Source organism: Neovison vison, chromosome 13, assembly GCF_020171115.1.
Source record: "Neovison vison isolate M4711 chromosome 13, ASM_NN_V1, whole genome shotgun sequence".
In the NCBI taxonomy this organism is placed as follows: Eukaryota; Metazoa; Chordata; class Mammalia; order Carnivora; family Mustelidae; genus Neogale; species Neogale vison.
The window spans coordinates 33447656-33467416 of record NC_058103.1 but is presented as its reverse complement, the minus strand read 5'-3'; the positions used below and the strand labels follow the sequence as shown (position 1 = coordinate 33467416).

Sequence of the window (19761 nt, the reverse complement as noted above, 5' to 3'; positions counted from 1 at the left end):
TAGGGAGTACACTAATAGTTTTGAACACACAGGAGATCTGGATACACCCTAACCAAAGAATCATTAGTTATAATGGGAATCATTTCAAGAAAAGTTCAAGAACCGAAGACCATCTGAGCTCCCCCACCCATGGTTTCTCTTCACACAGAACACAAGGTAAAAAGGAAGGGAAGGGTAAGAACCAGACATCACAAAACACTCATGAAGCCAAGAAACTGGTAGGACAGACATTTTATTGTGACTTGCTTGCAGTAAAACATTCAAACCTTCAACACGTACTTTTTTTCCCCTGGAGACCACAGCGTGATGCTCAAAGGCCTTTAGCTTCAACTTATTATCAGTCCAGTCAGTGGTTACCTATTTTATTTATAGTTCAACTAGTTAGAGGAAGAAGTCAGAAAAATCTGGTCTTAGCATCCCAAGTTAAGAGCTGTGAGATTTGCAACCCATTCATATAAAGTGCTTATGTTCAGTGCAGAGGGCAGGCAGACTTAGAAGGGCAAGCAGATGCCACGGAATGACATTTCCTGGAAGACAGACAATTCTATGACTCAAAGAAGGAAAAACCAAGTTTTAAACTTCCTGCAGAAGAGGTCTAATATTTTCTTTGCAGTCTTTCTCCCCTCTATAGAACCAAAGCTCTGAATGTGATAGATGCCCACAGTAGTTGTTTTTTTACTATCAAAAAGCCTGATTCAGAGAGAAATCCATAGGGTCTAAGCACCAGAGATACTGACTGTGGCTTCCAGTTACTGTCTGTCTCAGCAACAAATGTGAGATCAACAGACTGAGCTCCGAGTGGTGGGATGCTCAGAGCTGCAGAGCTTTCCGTAGGGCCCCCGTGTGCAAATCCACATCACTGAGGATGACAGCCCCTTTCTAAATCAGTTCTGGTGTGGGAACACAAGCCAATGCATATGAAAGGAGTACTTTACCTGATTTTCCATCAACTGGACGGGACCTACTCATCATCCCCTCATTCTAACTCATCTACAGGCCCAACCCTTGACTCCTTCCATGAAGACAAAAAAGTGCACTGCCCTCTCAATGACCCTCAAACCTCTGCATCTTTATCTTGTGGTCCTGTGTTGACTGTGGAAAAGCAGGAGAGAAGAGAAAGCAGTTTCCTAACCATTTTAAAGGAGCACAAACAGGACTGTAACTCAGACAGGCAGTCTAGCTTTTAGTCCTAGGATCCTGGCTACCATTTCTCTCTCCAGTCTCGAAGAGGGAACCGTGTTCTCTATTTGCGGCAGGGATGTTCACAGAAGCCAGCTCTGTGCTTGTTGGCAACCTCTCTGCCATCTTGTTTGGAGAGGTTCATCTTTCCCTGCGGGATGGACGCAACGGTGCTCTGCCTGTCGATGTGTCAGGCTCCGACCCCTTCACTGTGTGCACCCACAGCTTTCAGACGCCTGCACCTGAGGATCCTTCTTTTCAGACTATCTTCCAAAGACTCCCAGTAACTCCTTGTGCTTGTGACAGGACATCCGTGGACCAGTTTTAATCCACAGGCAGCACTTGCCCCAAGGCCGTCTCTGAATTTGGGGAGGGAGGGGGAGGAAGAAATAAGAGGCAATCCTTTTGGTGTTGCTCTAGAATTCTCTGTAAAATGCTTCTAGTTATGAGGAGCTATTGAGCATCTCCACACGGAGGGAACAGTGTACAAACAGGATGACCCGGGTTAAGAACCAAAACGCAGGGAAGGTTTTCAGACTGGCAAAAGTCTAAAGTGCCTCTTTTTGGTGGGGGGGAGTTTTGTTTGTTCAGAAATACTTCAGCGTAAACACGAGTGCACAAGAGCGTTCACGCACACTCACTCACTCTGAGGTAGAAAGAACTGGCCATCTCCAGACAAACACACAGATTCCATAATTTTACAGAAACATGGCACTTGCGTGGCGTGAAAGGTCCTATCCTTGCCCAAGATGGCAAGTAGGGTCCGATCCAGCTCTTTCCGACCTGGGGTAGAGCCAGGAGAGTCCCACTGCATGGGAGGAAGGAGGCAGAGATCACCTCTGTCTCTCCCGTTCCACAGTATTCAGGCCCTGCTGCCCATGGTCACTTTCTGGAGCCTGAGCCGTGGGCAGCCCGGGTGTGGCTCGTCAGAAGCCACTGGGCACAGATGTCTTGCACGACTGCGTCCCCGCTGCTCTTGGCAGCCTGCTGCACCTGTTGGACGAGGGCTGTGGCGCGTGAGTGTTCTTGCTTCACGGCAATCAGGTAGGCAGATCGCAGTTTGCAACATGTCAGGTAGGCCTGAACCTGGCAACAGGAAAGAAGAGACAGCCAGAAAGAAACCATCATGGATGATGAAGCAACAAACTGAGCAGTGGCCCAGTGCTCAGCAGATGGAGGACCCCTTCTCACCTACTCAATTAATGACTGGGTTCTTGTCTTTCAGTATACTGTAGCAATGCTTTAAATATTCTGGACATTAAGCTATTACACTATTTTTTATATGATTATTTTATATGATTATTTATAATGATTACAAATAACCCAAGAATTTCAAAAAGAAGCAAGCAGGCAGGTGGTTGGAGTCTGGCCTCTGTCTACTGCTTCTGAGGCCCTCCTCCTGCCCATCCTGGGCTCTCCAGCCTCCTCCTCACTTCAGTCAGCACTGTCACTGTCCATGAGTTAGGATTTTATAGTTGTTTGGATGATGATTTGATTGATGTCTGTTTCCTTGACTAGATCTTAAGCTCCTTGAGGACAGAAATGGTGTCTGCTTTTTCTACTTCTTGCACTTGCAGTGCCTAGTGCTTGGCCTGACATGTGGCAGGAATTGAATAAATATGCAGTGAATGAATGAATGAATGAATGAACTACTGTATCTCTCCCTTACTATGAGCACACAGGTTCCCCTTTCACTATTTTTCTGTTTTGACCTGAATTTAAAATCTTGTAACTGGAAATTCAGGTATGAACAGGCACACACACAATTAGAAAAGGTCTAATTAAGGTCTAATCCCATGTTGACTTGACTTTTGCTGTTTGGACCACAGGTGTCTCAGTTTTGGTATGAGGGGTATCTCTCTTGTACTCTGGAGGCCCTCCATCTTATAAACGCCCAGCTTAGTGGAAACCAGAGTCCATGCCTTCCCTGGCCCCGATCCCACCAGCATGTCACTGGTTTACTAGTGTTCTAGTCAGCCAACAGCAAGGCCCTCAGAACTTGCTTCAGAGCTTCCACCAGCAGCTGCCTTTCTGTTCTGACAGTCCCTTCTGGTGGTTGGAAGGGACTCCTCTCTCTTCATTTTTCAACCTTCCATCTTTTTTGTCTTGGTTGCTGAAGTCTTTCTATCCTAAGTTCAACTACAGATATGCTGCTAAAGCTAGAAGAAGCTGGATATTCTCTAAGCTTACTAAGTGACCATGTCCTGCTGCCTGGGTATCTACCTGCTGCCCCAGGATGTTTGCTCTCACCCAGCCCTTCAGCTTTACTTAATACCAATGTGTGTTAAACATAGTATCACAAGTTGGCAGGCAAAATTCCTACCTAGAGAAGGAGGGCGTTTTGCCAGAAAGTCTGGAATAGGAACTGAGTAAGGCTGGTTTTTGGCAAGACCATATGGCCTGAGATCACTTAAGAGCATGAGGACAGGGCGCCTGGGTGTCTCAGTGGGTTAGGGCCTCTGCCTTTGACTCAGGTCATGATCCCAGGGTCCTGGGATCGAGCCCCGCATTGGGCTCTCTGCTCGGCGGGGAGCCTGCTTCCTCCTCCGTCTCTCTCTGCCTGCCTCTCTGCCTGCTTGTGATCTCTGTCTGTCAAATAAATAAAAAATAAAAAAAATTCTTAAAAAAAAAAAAAAAAGAGCATGAGGACAGCTGTTGAGAGAAAAGGACCTGAAAAAGTAAGAACTGTTGAGATTTCAATGCATGTCCTTCCCTGGAAGACAGCCTCCATCCTCTTGATGGGGAGGCTCACTGAAGGCTTGGAAAAGGACTGCAGTTTGGGACTCAGGGAACGGGGGAGTCTGGCCTGGTTGCTGGATTCTCACTATGATTCTGAAAAAGTATTTCTCTAGAATTCAGAACATTAGAATTCCATACTTTCCACATGAGGTCATCTGGATGCTGCACGCAGAACTGAAGAAATGCTCAGAACACGTTCTCCCCAAGCCCTCGATTGAAGGAGGCCTGGCAAATTCAGACCAGGGAATTTGGTCAGGGAGCAGCTCTGTGGCTGTGTTAAGAAGCCATGTGCCCGACATTAGTTTTCTTCACAAGGGCCTCAGCTGCCAGATCTTCCCGCTGCTAGGGGCCGGGGCAGTCTGGCTTGGTTTTTCTATACCTCTGCTGGCCTGTGGGCCTTGCTCCGGATGGTGGGTCGGTCAGCCTATGGCTAGGCACAAATAGGAGCAGTGGGGAGTACTTCTTTTCTCGCCAGCACTCTTTGCAGAAGCACTGATTTCCTACTCAACAGGGAAGAGTTCACTGAGCCCAGGCAAGTAGCCTGCTCGGAGAGTGAGACACGAATGGGTATCTGGTGCTCAAGGGCCAGGTGGAGTTTTTCCCTTCCTGTACACAGTACCGTTTTCCTTCCAGGATAAGGAAATGCCTATCTACTCTGAGAACCTCAGTCAGTCAGTCAACCTGAAGATGGAAATGAGGGATTTCCTAGGGGTCTCGGAGGAAAGCTCTGCATGAAAATGGAAAGGAAAAAGGGGGGGAAGACAAAGATCATGAAGTCACTGTTTGTGTGTGTTCCACTGATTTTCTCCCTCTGCACCCGTCTGGGTCCCAGCTCCGCTTCTAGATAACAAAGAAGTAGAGATACAGGTTGAATGGAACTGTTGTGGGGAGCAAGGGATAAAGGCGAAAAGGAAGCCCAAGGTGCTGGTCATGACATGATCAGGGTTTGGAGACGATTCTGCTCACCTTGTTGTCATCGCTGTGTATTGCCTGGATCAGGCTCTCCAGCTCCTGTACAGAACAGAAACAGTAGTCGTGAGAGGAGAAAGAAGAGTTCCCAGCATGGGAGCTGAGGCCCCACCAGCCTCAGACCGCTTGTTACTTTTTAAACTCAACTTCTGCTATAAGAGCACCAAAGCAAATCTAATGATTAACACTAGGTTTGGGAATTCGAGAAGAAAAGCTCCTGAGAGGACTGTTCTTGGCCTTCACACGTGGAGGTGGCTCTGTTTACCCCATGAAGAAGCCACAGGGGGACAGTTTCATGGGCAACATGCTCAAAGGCCAGCTGCAGACTCACCCTGACCTCCTCTACAATCACAGGGAGAAGCTCCAATTGGTCTGTCCACAGGTGCCATGTTAGACCACGGAAATTGAGGGACACCTTCCAGGTATAGAGGTTATAAACACAAATTTTCTTTCCAGGGAAGGGCTGATTCGGGTGAGGCCATTATTATACAGAAGTCAGAAAAATAAAGGGATCTTGCAGAGCTTCAGTACATTATGAGTATATTGTGGGGAACAGAAAAACCAAAAGGGGAATGTGAAGACAACGAAATAGATGGAGGAGCCAAAAGGTACAGGAGGGAGCGTACCTGGGGCGGAATTCTCTTGAAGGCTTCCAAGCAGTTGAGGAGGATGGTGTCCCCGTCACTTCTGGCTGCCATGCCTGACTCACTGACACATTTGAGCAACTGCTGGATTTCGCCGTATTTCTCTCTCTCCACCAGCTGCCGGGCCGCTCTGCAGTAGGTGGCGGCGGCGTCCAGCTGGAAGTCCTAGAGAACACAGAACGAGGGGCTGGGGGCGCAGGGGACACCAGCAGTAGAAGCCCCCCATTGGTTTGGTGTAGATAAGCCATATTGACTACAGTCACCATAGAAATTACTTATATGACACACAAACAAAACTACACAAAAAGTTCCTCTTAGGAATAAGGCTGACATTTTAGGAAGTGACCATAAATATTGTCACCCTATCTAACACGGTCTACCTCACTCATTGCCGTGCCACTTTCTGAAATATTCTCATCAAATTCCCGAGGCCAGTTCGTTCTTCTTCTAAGGAGCCACCTGTGTCTTAGGAAAAGGGTTCTGGGGGTTGATATTTGCTGCTGTGGATACTTGGTGTCTGTCAAGAGATGCCTTAGTATCTGGAAACAGACCAATTCACCAAAAGACTGATTTGCTGGAAACTACCAGATAAACACTTTAAGCCTGATCTACGATAATCCTCGACAAAGTCTGAGAGGAACTGTGGCTCGGCCTGTCCCCCAGGGCTATCTGGAGGTGGAGAGCTGTCTCCAACACTGAAATAGGTGGAAAAGAAAGGAATCAGTCTGATCATTCATGAAGCCACTGGTCTTTGAAACACAAGGCGTTCCAGATCCCACCTGCCCAGAGAGTGAGGGTCCTTAGGGTATCTTTGTGGAACTGCCCGGCAGGGGGCGGGGTGCGGTGGGAGAGTGGCCTGGAGAAACTCTGGCCCCTGCAGTTTCAGTGCCCTCTCCAGACTCTGCTCTAGGGCCACAGTCTGACCACAGGCACAGAAAAGGCACTCCTTGCACATCCTAAGCAGATGGATGGATGGGCAGTCCTTGATGCTGATGGCCCTTCCTACCACATAGCACCCCCGCCAGACCCTTGCCACATCCTCCAGTCATGCTCCCCTCAGAGGGCAAGCAGAGGCTGTTCGGAACAGTCCTAGACCCGGTTTCAGGTATTTATTTGATAGCTCTTGATGGATTTGTCATTGGGTACTTGGCTTCTGGCAAAGTGTCCTAGAATCCTGAATCAGGCACAGTTCTGTAAGAGCCACCTTGACTTCATTCATGATGTGTATGTGTATCTGCTTCCTTTGGGACAGAAGTTTTCTGAAGAATAATCTCTCATGGAGCTGCAGCCAGTTCCATCCCTCTTGAGGGATTCAAGTCATACCTGCAGAACACGGAATGCAATTCCAAAACCATCTTCCACATTCTTCCCTCCTAGCATGACCTGAAAAGGAGGGAAATGTGCTTAGAGGCAATAATTACAGAGTAGCCCCTCTATCAACAAAGAGGGCTCCCATTTACAACAAATATTTGTTGAGACTCTACTAAGTGCCAGGCACTAGGGATACAAGAGTAGTCAAAATGGACTTGATCTCCAGCCTTCTGCGGCTCACATTCTAGTGGGAAGGCCACCTTCAAATGAACAACTGAAATACTAACTGGATGATAACAACTGTGATAAGCTTCTGAAAGATAAGAACAGTCTGCTAGATGTCTGAAACATTCGTCTGTACCTTGCAGGCAACATCCATTTTCATGTGATTATTTCCAAATAGAGTTGGCAGAGGCAAGGTAGTAATCTGAGAGGTCCCAGCGCTTTCACAGCGATGTAAGAACCTGGTCACTTCCATCTGCAGCTGGAGTGTGTTCATGTGCCTACGGTGACAGAAGACGCATAGTCGAGCCTCATAAGTGGCTTCAGGAGGGACTAGGGCAGGGTGGCTGAGACGTCATGAGAATATGGTATTGGAAAAGGGCAGAAGAGAGGGGATGGAGGGAGAAGACAAGTGTAGTCAGGTGTACAGAGGTGTCTCAGAGAGGCAGGCTGCTCCGTGGAACTGGAGAGAGCCCGGTCCCTGAATCAGTAAGTATTAATGAAGCACCCACGAGCTGCAGACAACAGAGGTCAAGAGGGACACGAACCCTGCCCTCACAGAGTTCATGGCTAGAGGAGAGATGAATAATGAACGAACACATTAAATATTTAGCAACTGGGCCTGCGAAGGCGACGAAGGCGGGGCGCAGTGTTTACTTTAGATGTGGTGTTGTAAGCAGAGGGAGTGAACGGATAAGCCAGCATAAAGACCGAGAGGAGGGAAGGGCTTGGTGTGTGGAGGAGCCCCCAGGAGGCCAGTGAGATGTTGCTCAGTGAGGGAGAAGGGAGGAGCACGAGAGGAAGAAGGAGAGGGGGGCAGGCCCACATCTCACAGGACCTCTTTCACCTGCTTACTGGAAGGGGTCTGATCCTAAAACATACCCCCTCTCTTCTTCTATGAGCTCCCCTCTAGCCTCTCCAGGCTTGCACTGGCCACTGTCACTCAGGAATGATTCCCATGATTTATTTTTAAAGATTTTACTTACTTGAGAGAGAGAGAGAGAGAGAGAGTGCAAACAGAGGGAGAGGGAGAAGGAGAAGCAGACTCCCTGCTAAGCAGGAAGCCCCATATGGGGCTCAATCCCAGGACCCTGAGATCATGACCTGAGCTGAAGGCAGAGTTGCTTAACTGACTGAGCCACCCAGGCGCCCCAGGAATGATTCCCTTTAGATGTGTGATTCTCTTCAAGGATTCAGGAAAGGACAAGAGCAGCTTTATCACCAGCAGAAACTCTTTCCAGCCCTTCTGCCCACTCCAACTGTTCCCTGAGCCTCAGGCTACCTTGACACATCAGCCGCTGTCATCTTCTTTTGGAAAAAGGTGGTCTTCTTCCTTCTGGTGCTGCGGGAGGTATCTTGGAGGTAGATCTTCAGGTGGTCCTTGGCCTTAAGCAGCCATGAGAGCTTCTCTCCCAGTTCTGTATAAGTTTTTGCTTTGTGACTGAAGAACCGGATACAGGTCATGGCGGCCCGGACTTGATCCTAGAAGAGGAAAATGAACGTTCAGGTCAAATGAGATCAGGGATATTAGAGGGTATGGATGTGAGGAGAATTCTGACCTGATTTCCACTCATGAAACCCGGAGGCCAGCACCCACTTCCATCACCAGCCACAGAACTATTGTGTAAGAGTTACTCCTAAGCCCAAGGGATCCTAAAGCAAACTGACTGGCTGAGCTCCCAGGAAGGCCTTTATTCCACCACAGGAGAGATCTTCAAAAGGATACTTCTGATTCCCCATTCAGCCTGGTTTCACTCTCACTTTGGCTTTGAATGATTCAATTTCTCTTTGATTTAGTTTTTGTAGCCCTCAGACAGATTGGGAAAAACTTGTTCCCTCTCCCTTCATACATCTTCTCTAAAAGCACTCTTTATCATCCCTTATGAATTCTGTATTCATGCCTCATGCTTATCTTAAAATTGTCACAGATCTCTTTTTCACTTTCACGTTCCTTGAATTCTGAAGAGCACTATTACCGACAAGGTTAAGGTTTGCCTCTTTGGGATGGGGATAGAAATCCCAATATTATTCAACAATGCTAGAGCGCCACATGGGTTTGCTCTAGGGTTGGTTCAAGAGTGAGGCCAGGGACAGAGGGACCAGGGACTTGATCCTTCATCTTGCAGTCTCCCTGCATGGCAGGATGTCATAAAGAGAGGTAGAGGGCAGGAAGGGGCTATTACCTTCATAAACTGCTGCAGCTCATACAGAATGTGGTAGTAGTTCTTCTTCTGTAAGTGTTGACAGGCAGCTATCAAGTACTTTCCCCAGCTCTCTAAGGTTGGATCAATGGACTCTAGCAAGTTCTCCAAAGTGTGTAGCTTCCCACTTTTATAGCTTGGCTGGAAAATACCTTCTATAAAGACTTCTGGAGGACTCTCCTAGAACAGGGCAAGGCAAAAAGTCAAGTCTTGAGTCTGCTTCTGGCACAGTGCGGGACCTACCCTGGATTTCCTTCCACTGACACACCTTAGGCTTCCTTCTATAGTGGTGCTTCTTAACTTTTTAAGTGTCAGAGAACCTTTGAGAATCCCACTCTAGTGACTGCTCCACTCTCTTCCTTGATGAGTAGAAAGCCCCCTTCACAAAGTCATCTACACTCCCTGTCTTTGATTTCTCTTCTATGATTGTCTCTTAAACCGATTCTTATCCAGCTTTTGCACCCACCACTCCACTGAAACTGCCTCTTCCATCCCCAATGACTTCTAAATTGTTTTTTTGTTTTGTTTTGTTTTTAAGATTTTATTTATTTATTTGACAGAGAGAGATTACAAGTAGGCAGAGAGGCAGGTAGAGAGAGAAGGAGGAGGAAGCAGGCTCCTAGCTGAGCAGAGAGCCCGATGCGGGACTCGATCCCGGGACCCCGAGATCATGACCTGAGCCGAAGGCAGCGGCTTAACCCACTGAGCCACCCAGGCGCCCGACTTCTAAATTGTTAAATCTAAACTATGTCTTGTTTTCCACCAGAACTATCAAGAGCTTTTGCTACAGCTGATGGCTTCCTCCCCCTTGAAAAATCTTCTTTATTTGGCTTCTAGGATACCACCCTTTCCAGATTTTCCTTCTGCTTCTCCAGCTGCTCATTCTCAATCTTCTTTGCTGTTTCCTCCTAATTTCTTCAGGGGTTAGAAGGAACCTGTTCTCTTTTCTTTCTATACTCATTCTTTTGGTGATTTAACATAATCTCATGGCTTTAAATCTACTTGCTGATTATGCCTAGATCCCTATTTCCACCCTGTTCATTCTTCCTGAATTCCAGAAGTAGGTATCCAACTTATATCCAATTGCCTACTTAAAATGACCTCTAGTACACTTAATACACCTAAAACTACACTCTTGGTTGTTTCTTCCAAATCTCTTCTTTCTGTAGTCTTTCCTTTCTCAGATGGCAATTTTGTTTTTCTAGTCGTTCAGGTTAAAAACTCAAGTCAAATCTGTTCCCCCTGCCTCTTTGATACCCAGTATCAAATTCATGAGCAAGTTCTACTGACTGTTCCATCAACATATACACAGAATCTGCATCTATCTGGCCACTTCTCAATGGCCACCTTAATGTACCACCCTGGTCAACTGCCTAGATTATTGCAGTAGCCACTTGCCTGGATTATTGCAGTAGCCTCCTATCTCTTCTCCTACCTTCTGTCCTGCCTCTTTTTTGTCTAATGCCAACCGATCAACCCGTGTGATTTGGTAAAACGTTAAGTCATATCAAGTTATTCCTCTCCTCAAAAATTTCCAGTGGTTTTCCTCACTCAGCATAAAGTCCAAGCCCTCACAATGTTCACAAGGCCCTATATGCCACCTCCTTTAGGCCTTTACTGAGTGTCCCCTTCCCCTTTCTAAAACTGCCCAATCCATCTCTGCCCTCTCCCCTGCTTTATTTTTTTTATTACTTAGAACTTATACTAGAGGGGCGCCTGGGTGGCTCAGTGGGTTAAAGCCTCTGCCTTCAGCTCAGGTCATGATCCCAGAGTTCTGGGATCGAGCCCCACGTCGGGCTCTCTGCTCAGCAGGGAGCCTACTTCCTCCTCTCTCTCTCTCTCTGCCTGCCTCTCTGCCTACTTGTGATCTCTGTCTGTCAAATAAATAAATAAAATCTTAAAAAAAAAGAACTTATACTAGAAATATTATTTACCTTGTTTATTGTCTGTCTCTCTGCTATAATGTAAGTTTATGAGAGCAAATTTTTTTTTTTTTACAGTGCCCACAGTAATCCTTGGCTTTTAGTAAGTATTTCTCAGATAAACGAGTAAGCAATAAACATTAGAGACCAACTCCTCAGGAACGTGCACGCATACTATTCCCCTCCCTTCTGAAGCACATCCGTGGTTCAGAGACCCTGTATTGTAACCCAAATTCCACAGCTGTAGAAAAAAAAAATCATCTGGGCATTCAGACTTTAGACTATAAATAACAAATGGAGGGTAAAGAACGGCCATAAACTCATGTTACTATAACCAGGCTGGCCTTGTAGCACTGGGTACAAGCAGCTTAGAACTGGAGGAATTCTGAGTTTTCACAGATTCTGGCTGTTTCTAACTCAGAAACCCAGACCTAATCTAAAACTTATAAAGATTTTTTTTTTTTTTTTTTAAATTTGACAGAGAGAGATCACAAGTAGGCAGAGAGGCAGGCAGAGAGAGAGAGGAGGAAGCAGGCTCCCTGCCGAGCAGAGAGCCCGATGCGGGACTCGATCCCAGGACCCTGAGATCATGACCTGAGCCGAAGGCAGTGGCTTAACCCACTGAGCCACCCAGGCGCCCCTAATCTAAAACTTTCAGAACAGACTTTAAAAGGCAGGTGAAACAGCTCCATAGAGAAGGTGAAATTTCTCAGAAGAGCAATATGTTAAAAACTTCCATTTCATCTATTTACCTACTTACTTACTCATTCCTAACTTGCTCTGGGTCTGGCACTGGAAGACACAGAGAAGTAAAATATAAGCTTTCTTGATCCAGAAAGGATGACACAGTTGTAAACAAACAGTTGCAATGCGTAATAAACGCAGTAACGTATCTGTACGCTCAATACAGTGGTGGTATAGAGGAAGAGGTACCTAATGTTGCTTGTGTGGTCTATGAATGCTCAACAGAGAGGGTTTGAAAGAATAAACGGGAGTTTTCCAAGGCAATAAAAAGGGCCAGGGTATTCTAGGTTAGGGGGTACAGCACAAGCAGGTTCATGGAGGTCAGAAAGGGTAAGGTACAATCAGGAATATTTAAATAATTTGGTAAGTCTGGAATGTAGCGCATATATAGGACTTGTGGTGAAAATAAACAGGAGAAATAAGGGGGCCTGATCCTGGTGGGTCCTGTATGCATGCTAAGGAATTTGGACTTCATCTTGTGGCCATGGGAATCTCCTGAGGGTCTTTCAGAGAGGAGAATAACATGAATTACGAAGAATGTAAATAACATGTGTTATGGTTCAGAAAGCTCCCTCTGGGGCGCCTGGGTGGCTCAGTGGGTTAAGCCGCTGCCTTCGGCTCAGGTCATGATCTCAGGGTCCTGGGATCGAGTCCCGCATCGGGCTCTCTGCTCGGCAGGGAGCCTGCTTCCCTCTCTCTCTCTGCCTGCCTCTCCATCTACTTGTGATTTCTCTCTGTCAAATAAATAAATAAAATCTAAAAAAAAAAAAAAAAAAAAAAAAAAAGAAAGCTCCCTCTGGGGCAGTGTGACAGGGAAAGGGGTGAACTGAGGCTTGCAAAAGAACACCTTCCAGGCTCTAGCCATTCAGCTATAGTTTTCACAATGTCCTTTTCTGTTGTTCTCCACCTGCTTGAGAACTAAGATATTTCATTTCAAGGGTAACAGTGATTATAGGTGATAAAAAGAAGGCTTCTTTCCCTCTGCTCTGACAAATGTAAAGCAGGGTAATGCTGTTGTCAGCTTCGACCAAGATAAGTAAGTAAGCCGCTTAACTCTCTGGACTACTCGACTGTCTGAAGAAACAGAATTGGTTATTTCTACTCTCAGTCTGTGCTTGGGAGAAGCAGCTTTACCCCAAAACTCATTTAGAAACTGAGGAAAAGGAAAAAATTAGCAGTTAAACTCTAAGTAAAATAACTCTTACTTTATTCTTAAAACTTGGTTAGTAGTTACCCTGGTATGGTTACCATGACTGAATAGTTAACTTCACTTGGAGCAATCCTAGAAGATATGTCCATTTGTAAACTTTCTTTTTCTTTTTTTTTTTTTTTTAAAGATTTTATTTATTTATTTGTCAGAGACAAAGGGAGAGAGAGCAAGTGAGCACAGGCAGACAGAGAGGTAGGCAGAGGCAGAGGGAGAAGCAGGCTCCCTGCCGAGCAAGGAGCCCGATGTGGGACTCGATCCCAGAACCCTGGGATCATGACCTGAGCCGAAGGCAGTGGCTTAACCCACTGAGCCACCCAGGCGTCCCCATTTGTAAACTTTCATTGGCTGCCAATTTGAATTGGGGGAGCAGATAAAAATTAAAATATTGAACTCTTCTAATTTCCTATGAAATTTGGTAAAGATCAGCCAATTCCTCAGAAAGTATTCATGGAACATTCTGATAAAAAATGAACGCCAGGGGCACCTGGGTGGCTCAGTGGGTTAAGCCTCTGCCTTCGGCTCGGGTCATGATCTCAGGGTCCTGGGATCGAGTCCCATATAAGGCTCTCTGCTCAGCGGAGAGCCTACTTCCCCCCCTCTCTCTGTCTGCCTCTCTGCCTACTTGTGATCTCTCTCTGTCAAATAAATAAATCAAATAAATAAATAAAATCTAAAAAAAATAAAAATGAACGCCGAAATGTGATGGTGAAACAGAATCCTGACTTTGCTTAACAATAACTACAAAGAAATAATGCACTTCAGAGGTGCCTTTGTCTCCTGTGGGAGGAGGGCAGAGGATGTCAGAGAGAAAAAAGGACAGCATACTCTCCTTCCATTAGATATTTGGGGCCCAAATAGAGGGTCATGGGTGTAACAACTCTGAGAGGATCAGCAGCTAAGTCAGCAGTGGGACACAGTCCCAGGGCAGGTGGGAAGTGTATAAAAACAGGGAGGTAAAGCAGTTTGGTCAAAGTCACACCACTTACACCAACCATCTCATTCCAGAGACCATGCTCTCAACTACTATCTGATTCTGCTGTATGTTTTGGGAGAAGGGATAAAATCTCTCATTGCCAATCAGAAGAGCAAACTGGATCCAGGTTAAGACTTACTGCCCATATAGCAAATTGTAATTTGGGTGGACAGAATTTTCCATTTTGACCTGACTCTGCCAGAGGTAGTCCCATAGCTCAACACTGTGTTACGTTTCAGGGGGTTGGTTTATCGACCCACCTCCCCAACCACCGCCCTTAGAGCTGAGTGGGCTAATCCAGATAGGCAAAGTAGGTCTTGCACTTTGAGAGGTAGGTTTGTGTGTCCCACCTTGTTGAGGAGGTGGAGCAAAGCTTCCCGCAGGCAGTTGTGCCTCATGTAGAAGCTGATGATGGCCAGGTTGGTGCTGTAGTTATGCAGATAGAAGAGGCATTCTTGGTAGTAAGTGTTGTTCATGATCTTCCCTTCAGGAATCACCTCCAGAGAGAGGCTCTGGGTCCGAAGGGTAACTTCCAGTTCTTTCAAGGTGGCAAAGTAATCATCATCTTGCTGACAGGAAAGGAGAGTGCAAAAGAAAAATAAAACTCAGTAAATTCTCAGCAGCTTCTGAAAATATTTAGAAACATGGCAGTAGCCTTACAATACAGTTTGAAGGGCAGAAAAACAGGCAGGATACAAAATTCTCCATATTATAATACCATGTTTCATTCAAAAACATAGAGAATTCACCAAAATCTAAACATTATTTGAGTCTGTTGTATGCAATTAAATGTCATTTTTATCATTTTTAAAAATACTTTCCTGTAGTTCACTTTTTTAAAAAATTGACTTTGTATTACTTATCTAACTATATATAGTTACTACCTAATTATGCATAATGGAAAGAACAAAATCTAAACCTAGCAGCTCTGAGCCAGGACTGCCACTAGAAGCTGAGTGGAAGCTGATGATCCTTTTCCCAGGTCATTACTGCTCCTGGGCCTTCTCCCTCCCTGAACTGACCCTCCCCTGCTATGTTCTTACCAAGGATAGGAGTGGCCTCACTGTGGACTCCAGGTACTCAACCACATCCTGTACCAGTCTTGAGCCATGACTCAGCTGATTGAGGTCAAAGGGAGGCTTCAGACAGCGACTGAACTTCTCCCGTGCAGCAGTGAGGTTCCCAGCTTTGAGGCAAGCCATGCCCCAAGCATGCCATGCTCCAGTGGGATCGAGGCCAGTCTTTGTGGATATCTGGAAGAAAAACTGTTCCTTTTAGTAAGAAGTACCTAAATCCAGACCTGAAAGTCCCAAAGACCTATTCTTTCCCATTGTTGCCAATTGTCTTCCTTCCCCATCATCCCACTTGCCATTACTGCCGAATGGCAAACTTGTAATGCCCTAAATACTTCCCCATGGCCGAGGGCAACTGGGAGATGATGACGATACCCTCTTGCAAGGCTAGGGAAAGGCAGCTCATTACAGTTGGGTAGAAGTAAGCTTTGTCTCACCTCAACACCCAATTGGTAGTACTCAGCTTCCAAAAGCTGGTTCCTTAGCCTGGTTACTGCAGCCGGCTGCAGGATCTGGTCCAGAGGAGGCACGTGGCGATAGGAAGCAGCAACTAAGATATTCAGCACATCCACCTTGCTGATGTAGCTACAGCGAGGGAAGAGACGAGGCAATGAGGCTCCACAGAGTCTTACTAAAAATAGGTGCTGTTTACAAGTTTCCTTTTTCTTTTTTTTTTTTTTTATATTTAATTTATTTATTTGACAGATAGAGAGAAAGAGAGAGAGCGTGAGAAAGAGCACAAGCAGGGAGAGCAGCAGGCAGAGGGGGAAGGAAAAGCAGGTTTCCCACTGAGCAAGGAGCCTGATGCAGGGCTCAATCCCAAGACCGTGGGATCATGACCTGAGCTGAAGGCAGTCGTTTCAAACCTGAGCCACCCATGCTTACAAGTTTTCTATTTCAATTCCAATGTGAAAAGGAGAATTGAGGGGTACATGAACACTGTGAGAGAAGGCTTTGGAGTCAGACTCTGAGTTCAACTCCATCACTCAGCAGCCCTATGACCCTAGGCAAGTTAGTTAACTTCTCTGCCTCAATTTACTCATCTGTAAAATGGATACCATAAGAGAGAATTTTAAGGATAAAATGAAACAGTTCAAGTAAAAGGGCTTAGGATTAAGTCTAGAATTTTGGAGGTACTCATTAAATATTACATATTAATACCCTAAGTAGTGATGCTCGCAATTACCCACTGGCTTTTTGGTTCTTTAGAACCCTGTCTGCTTGGGAGAGAGCACAGAGACTACCTCCATGGCCTGCACACCTAGTCAGTATAGAGGTCACATCAGTACCATTGCCTGGAGGTGCTGCTGGGCAATCACTTGGATTCTAGTCTCCTGGACTGGACACTGTCTTCCTGTGCTAAGAATGGGTTCTTGCTACAGCCCATTAGCACTGCCACCTTTGGTCTTACTCCTGATACCTGGTGATTGCAAAAATCTTATAGCAACAGAGAACCCAGAAAACTGGTTCATTCTGTCCAGTGCTGCCTGAAACAGTCCTACACTCAATGAATATAACTGTATATATTATACAATATATATTACACAGCAAATATATTATACAACACAAGTTATAATCTAGTCAAAGAACCTGTGGATTCTGACTTATCCACCAATATCCCTGGAAAGGAATTCAGTATATGAGACATTTTCAACTTAGTGCAAATGGGGTAAGGGAGAGTATGTGTTCTAAAAACAAATTTGGTATCACAATGTATTATATGTTTTTAGCAGGTAATGTGAGTTCTGTTTTTAAACATTTATTTATTTATATGTCTACTGGAAGGAAGTAGGAGTTAAAAATAATGAAAAAATACTCTGCAAATCACATGAGCAATGAATCCACCACCATTAGCAAACCCGCATGAAGGAAGTAATCCTCTAGAATGGGTGTGTGAATCCAGAATTGGGGAAAAAGAATGTGTAATTCGAAACCACTGCTGTACACTGTCAGGAGAAGTGTACAGCATCTGGGGGTGAGGATCCTACCAAAGTAAGCACTTTCTGAATTTCTGTTGTCCACAGCCTAGAGTGGGTATTTCGTCCACTTATATTTGATTTTGAAGGAAGTACAGGACTTGATGTTGAATTTGTTTTATCCCCCATCTGAATACTTTTTTCTTTTAATAAGATTTTAACTCATTTACATAACTGGTATTTGAGATATATTTAGATATATTTTAATTTTTGTCTTACATTCTACTTTTTGCCATTTGGAGTGGTTTTTGTTCTTTCCCCTCTTCTCCATTTCTGGTAAATTGGTAGATTTTTGGTTATTTGGTTATTTTAAAAAACCTTATTTGGGGCCCCGGGTGGCTCGGTTGGTTAAGTATCTGCCTTCGACTTGGGTCATGATCCCAGGGTCCTGGGATGTGGTGGCCCCAGGTTGGGCTCTCTGCTTACTGGCACTGCTTCTCCCTCTACCTCTGTATGCCCTCAATTTCTCTCTTGCCCTCAAGTAAATAAATAAAATCTTTTAAAAAAATTTAAAAAGTGAAAAACTTTAACATATACCCATTTCTTCAATTATTAACTTGAAAAATGATGCAGAAACTATTGTCTCTTCATATGAAAGAGTGAAATTCACTGCCTTATACTTCCTTCCATTTCCTGTTCCACCTCCCCATGCCTCTCAATCTTCCAGTTTTGTTAATGAAAATAATAAAACTAACTAGCATTTCTGAAGTATAAAGATTCAATTCTTAGCCCTTTATAGGGATACTCTCATTTTATCCTCCTAAGTGCCCTATGAGATAAGTATTACTAACATTCCCATTTTACAGAGAAGGAAACTGAGGCACAGGGCAGTTAACAGACTTGACTAAGGTTACAGAGCTAGGAAGTAGTACAGATGAGATTCACTGTGCTTGTTCTGCTGTCTGGAGAGTCTGTAGGCAAACACTCTGAACAACTGCCTGAGGCACTTACATGTCAAAGAAAATTACGCTCTCTGCTCTAAATCTGGCTAGGACTGAGCACTGAGAACATATAACATGAGTCACGCCTCTGGATGGATAAGCTGGGAACTGGCAGTTTCAACCTTCAAGTTAATGAATGGAGGCAGAACAGGTTATACAGGGCTTGGGGGCCTAATCATACCTTTTCCACAGATACTTGTACTTTATGACTCTGATTCCTATCTGTGACACTAGGACAGACCAACCCCCAGTGTGCTTCACAGATCTGTTACCCAGAACTTCTGAGGCCACAGTCTGGATTTGGTCAAGACTGGGGTAGAGTTCCAGCCAAGGCTAAGCACTGGACATTTAGGGAGGACACATTTTTCTCCAAAAGCCAGAAAGCTCCACAGAGACTAAAGGTGCTCCCCTAAATTGATTTTAATTACAAATTAAGCAAAGTTTTGACTTTCTTTCTGACTGGGTAGAGCTAGAGAACACTCTGCTTTGAGGACCTACCCAGGGAAAGAGGACACAGGCTATCAAGGTAGGGTAAGGAAGACCACTTGTGATCTGGTGGCATTTCACCGTCATCAAACATTTTCAGTGCATCTACCGAGAGAGGATGGTGATGTGGGAACTCATTGTGGGGGCAGGAGGAGAAGCCAGACAGAAATGATAACTGAGTATAAGAAGAGCGAGCCACTCCCATTCACCTGTCACAAAGAGCAAGGTCCTGGCTCCGGCCAGCCTTGACGAACATCATCTTGGCACTGAAGAGCAGCTGCTTCATGATATCTGTGAGCAGCCCTGCGTCCACCTCGGGGTTGGTGAGGCCCTGGGACAGCCTGCAGCAGTGCTCGATCAGCTGGTGGCCACAGGCAATGCTGTCCTGGTGCAGGTTCAGGATGGCGATGCACAGGGACGCGCTGGGGGACTGGCCAGGGTGGAAGAAGAGAGACACACACAGTGAGCTCAGAGACCAGAGCATTCTTCAAATGTCACTGGATGGCAGGAGTTATTCTTCTCAGCTCACCAGGCTTGAAATACACTGGAGGCGGGGGCAAAACTTCCACAGCAAAGCAGGAGTGAAACTAAACAATTTTCAGATGTTCTAAGTGGCACTGCTGGCTTCTGTCACCCACTGGGAAGAAGGCAGCTGTGTTCATGCATTACCTACTTCTTGGCAATGTCCACATGTTCCCTCCTTTTTCCCACTAGTGCAGGTCCTCCTCATTGCAAGCTCGGACTGTGACAGCTCCCTTGCTGGAGAAGTCTGTGCTTCAAGCCTGGATACACTGCTGCTGGATTAATATTCCAAAGCACACTCCAAATCCTTTCATGGTGCCTGATGCTAAGCAAGTAAACTTTCCCTACTGCAGAATTCAAGGCCCTGTCCATAAATCGCCCATTTCAATCTTACCTTTTACTACCGCTCTATGAACACTCTACGTTCCTTCACATTAAACCATTTCCAGTCCCCTAACCATGCCCTGCAATTTTCGACAGTTGCTCAGATGTTCCAGTTTGGTACTTCCCATCCTTCTACCCTCATTCTCCTTACACTCCTTCCCTGCCCCATTTCTGCTTGTCACACTCCTACCACTCTTCTATCATCTTAAGTGCCATTTCTCCGTGAAGCCTTTCCTTTTATTTTAAATTTTATTTTTATTATTTA

General features: G+C 45.5%; 1 protein-coding gene across 2 annotated transcripts in view; it reads right to left on the bottom strand.

Annotated features, from left to right (window-relative positions):
• Positions 1 to 216: 216 nt before the first annotated feature.
• The window catches only part of ZFYVE26 (zinc finger FYVE-type containing 26), a 66372-nt gene continuing 46827 nt past the window's right edge, over positions 217 to 19761 (bottom strand). For both annotated transcript variants that reach the window (XM_044231531.1, XM_044231532.1), the window contains 11 exons: positions 18800 to 19020; positions 15625 to 15772; positions 15158 to 15367; positions 14465 to 14683; positions 9248 to 9445; positions 8347 to 8546; positions 7204 to 7345; positions 6855 to 6914; positions 5514 to 5696; positions 4885 to 4929; positions 217 to 2265 (listed from right to left, as the gene is read on the bottom strand). In XM_044231531.1, the coding sequence (XP_044087466.1) occupies positions 2062 to 2265; positions 4885 to 4929; positions 5514 to 5696; positions 6855 to 6914; positions 7204 to 7345; positions 8347 to 8546; positions 9248 to 9445; positions 14465 to 14683; positions 15158 to 15367; positions 15625 to 15772; positions 18800 to 19020 (1830 nt within the window). In that variant the 3' untranslated portion in view covers positions 217 to 2061. The remainder of the gene's footprint in view (positions 2266 to 4884; positions 4930 to 5513; positions 5697 to 6854; positions 6915 to 7203; positions 7346 to 8346; positions 8547 to 9247; positions 9446 to 14464; positions 14684 to 15157; positions 15368 to 15624; positions 15773 to 18799; positions 19021 to 19761) is intronic.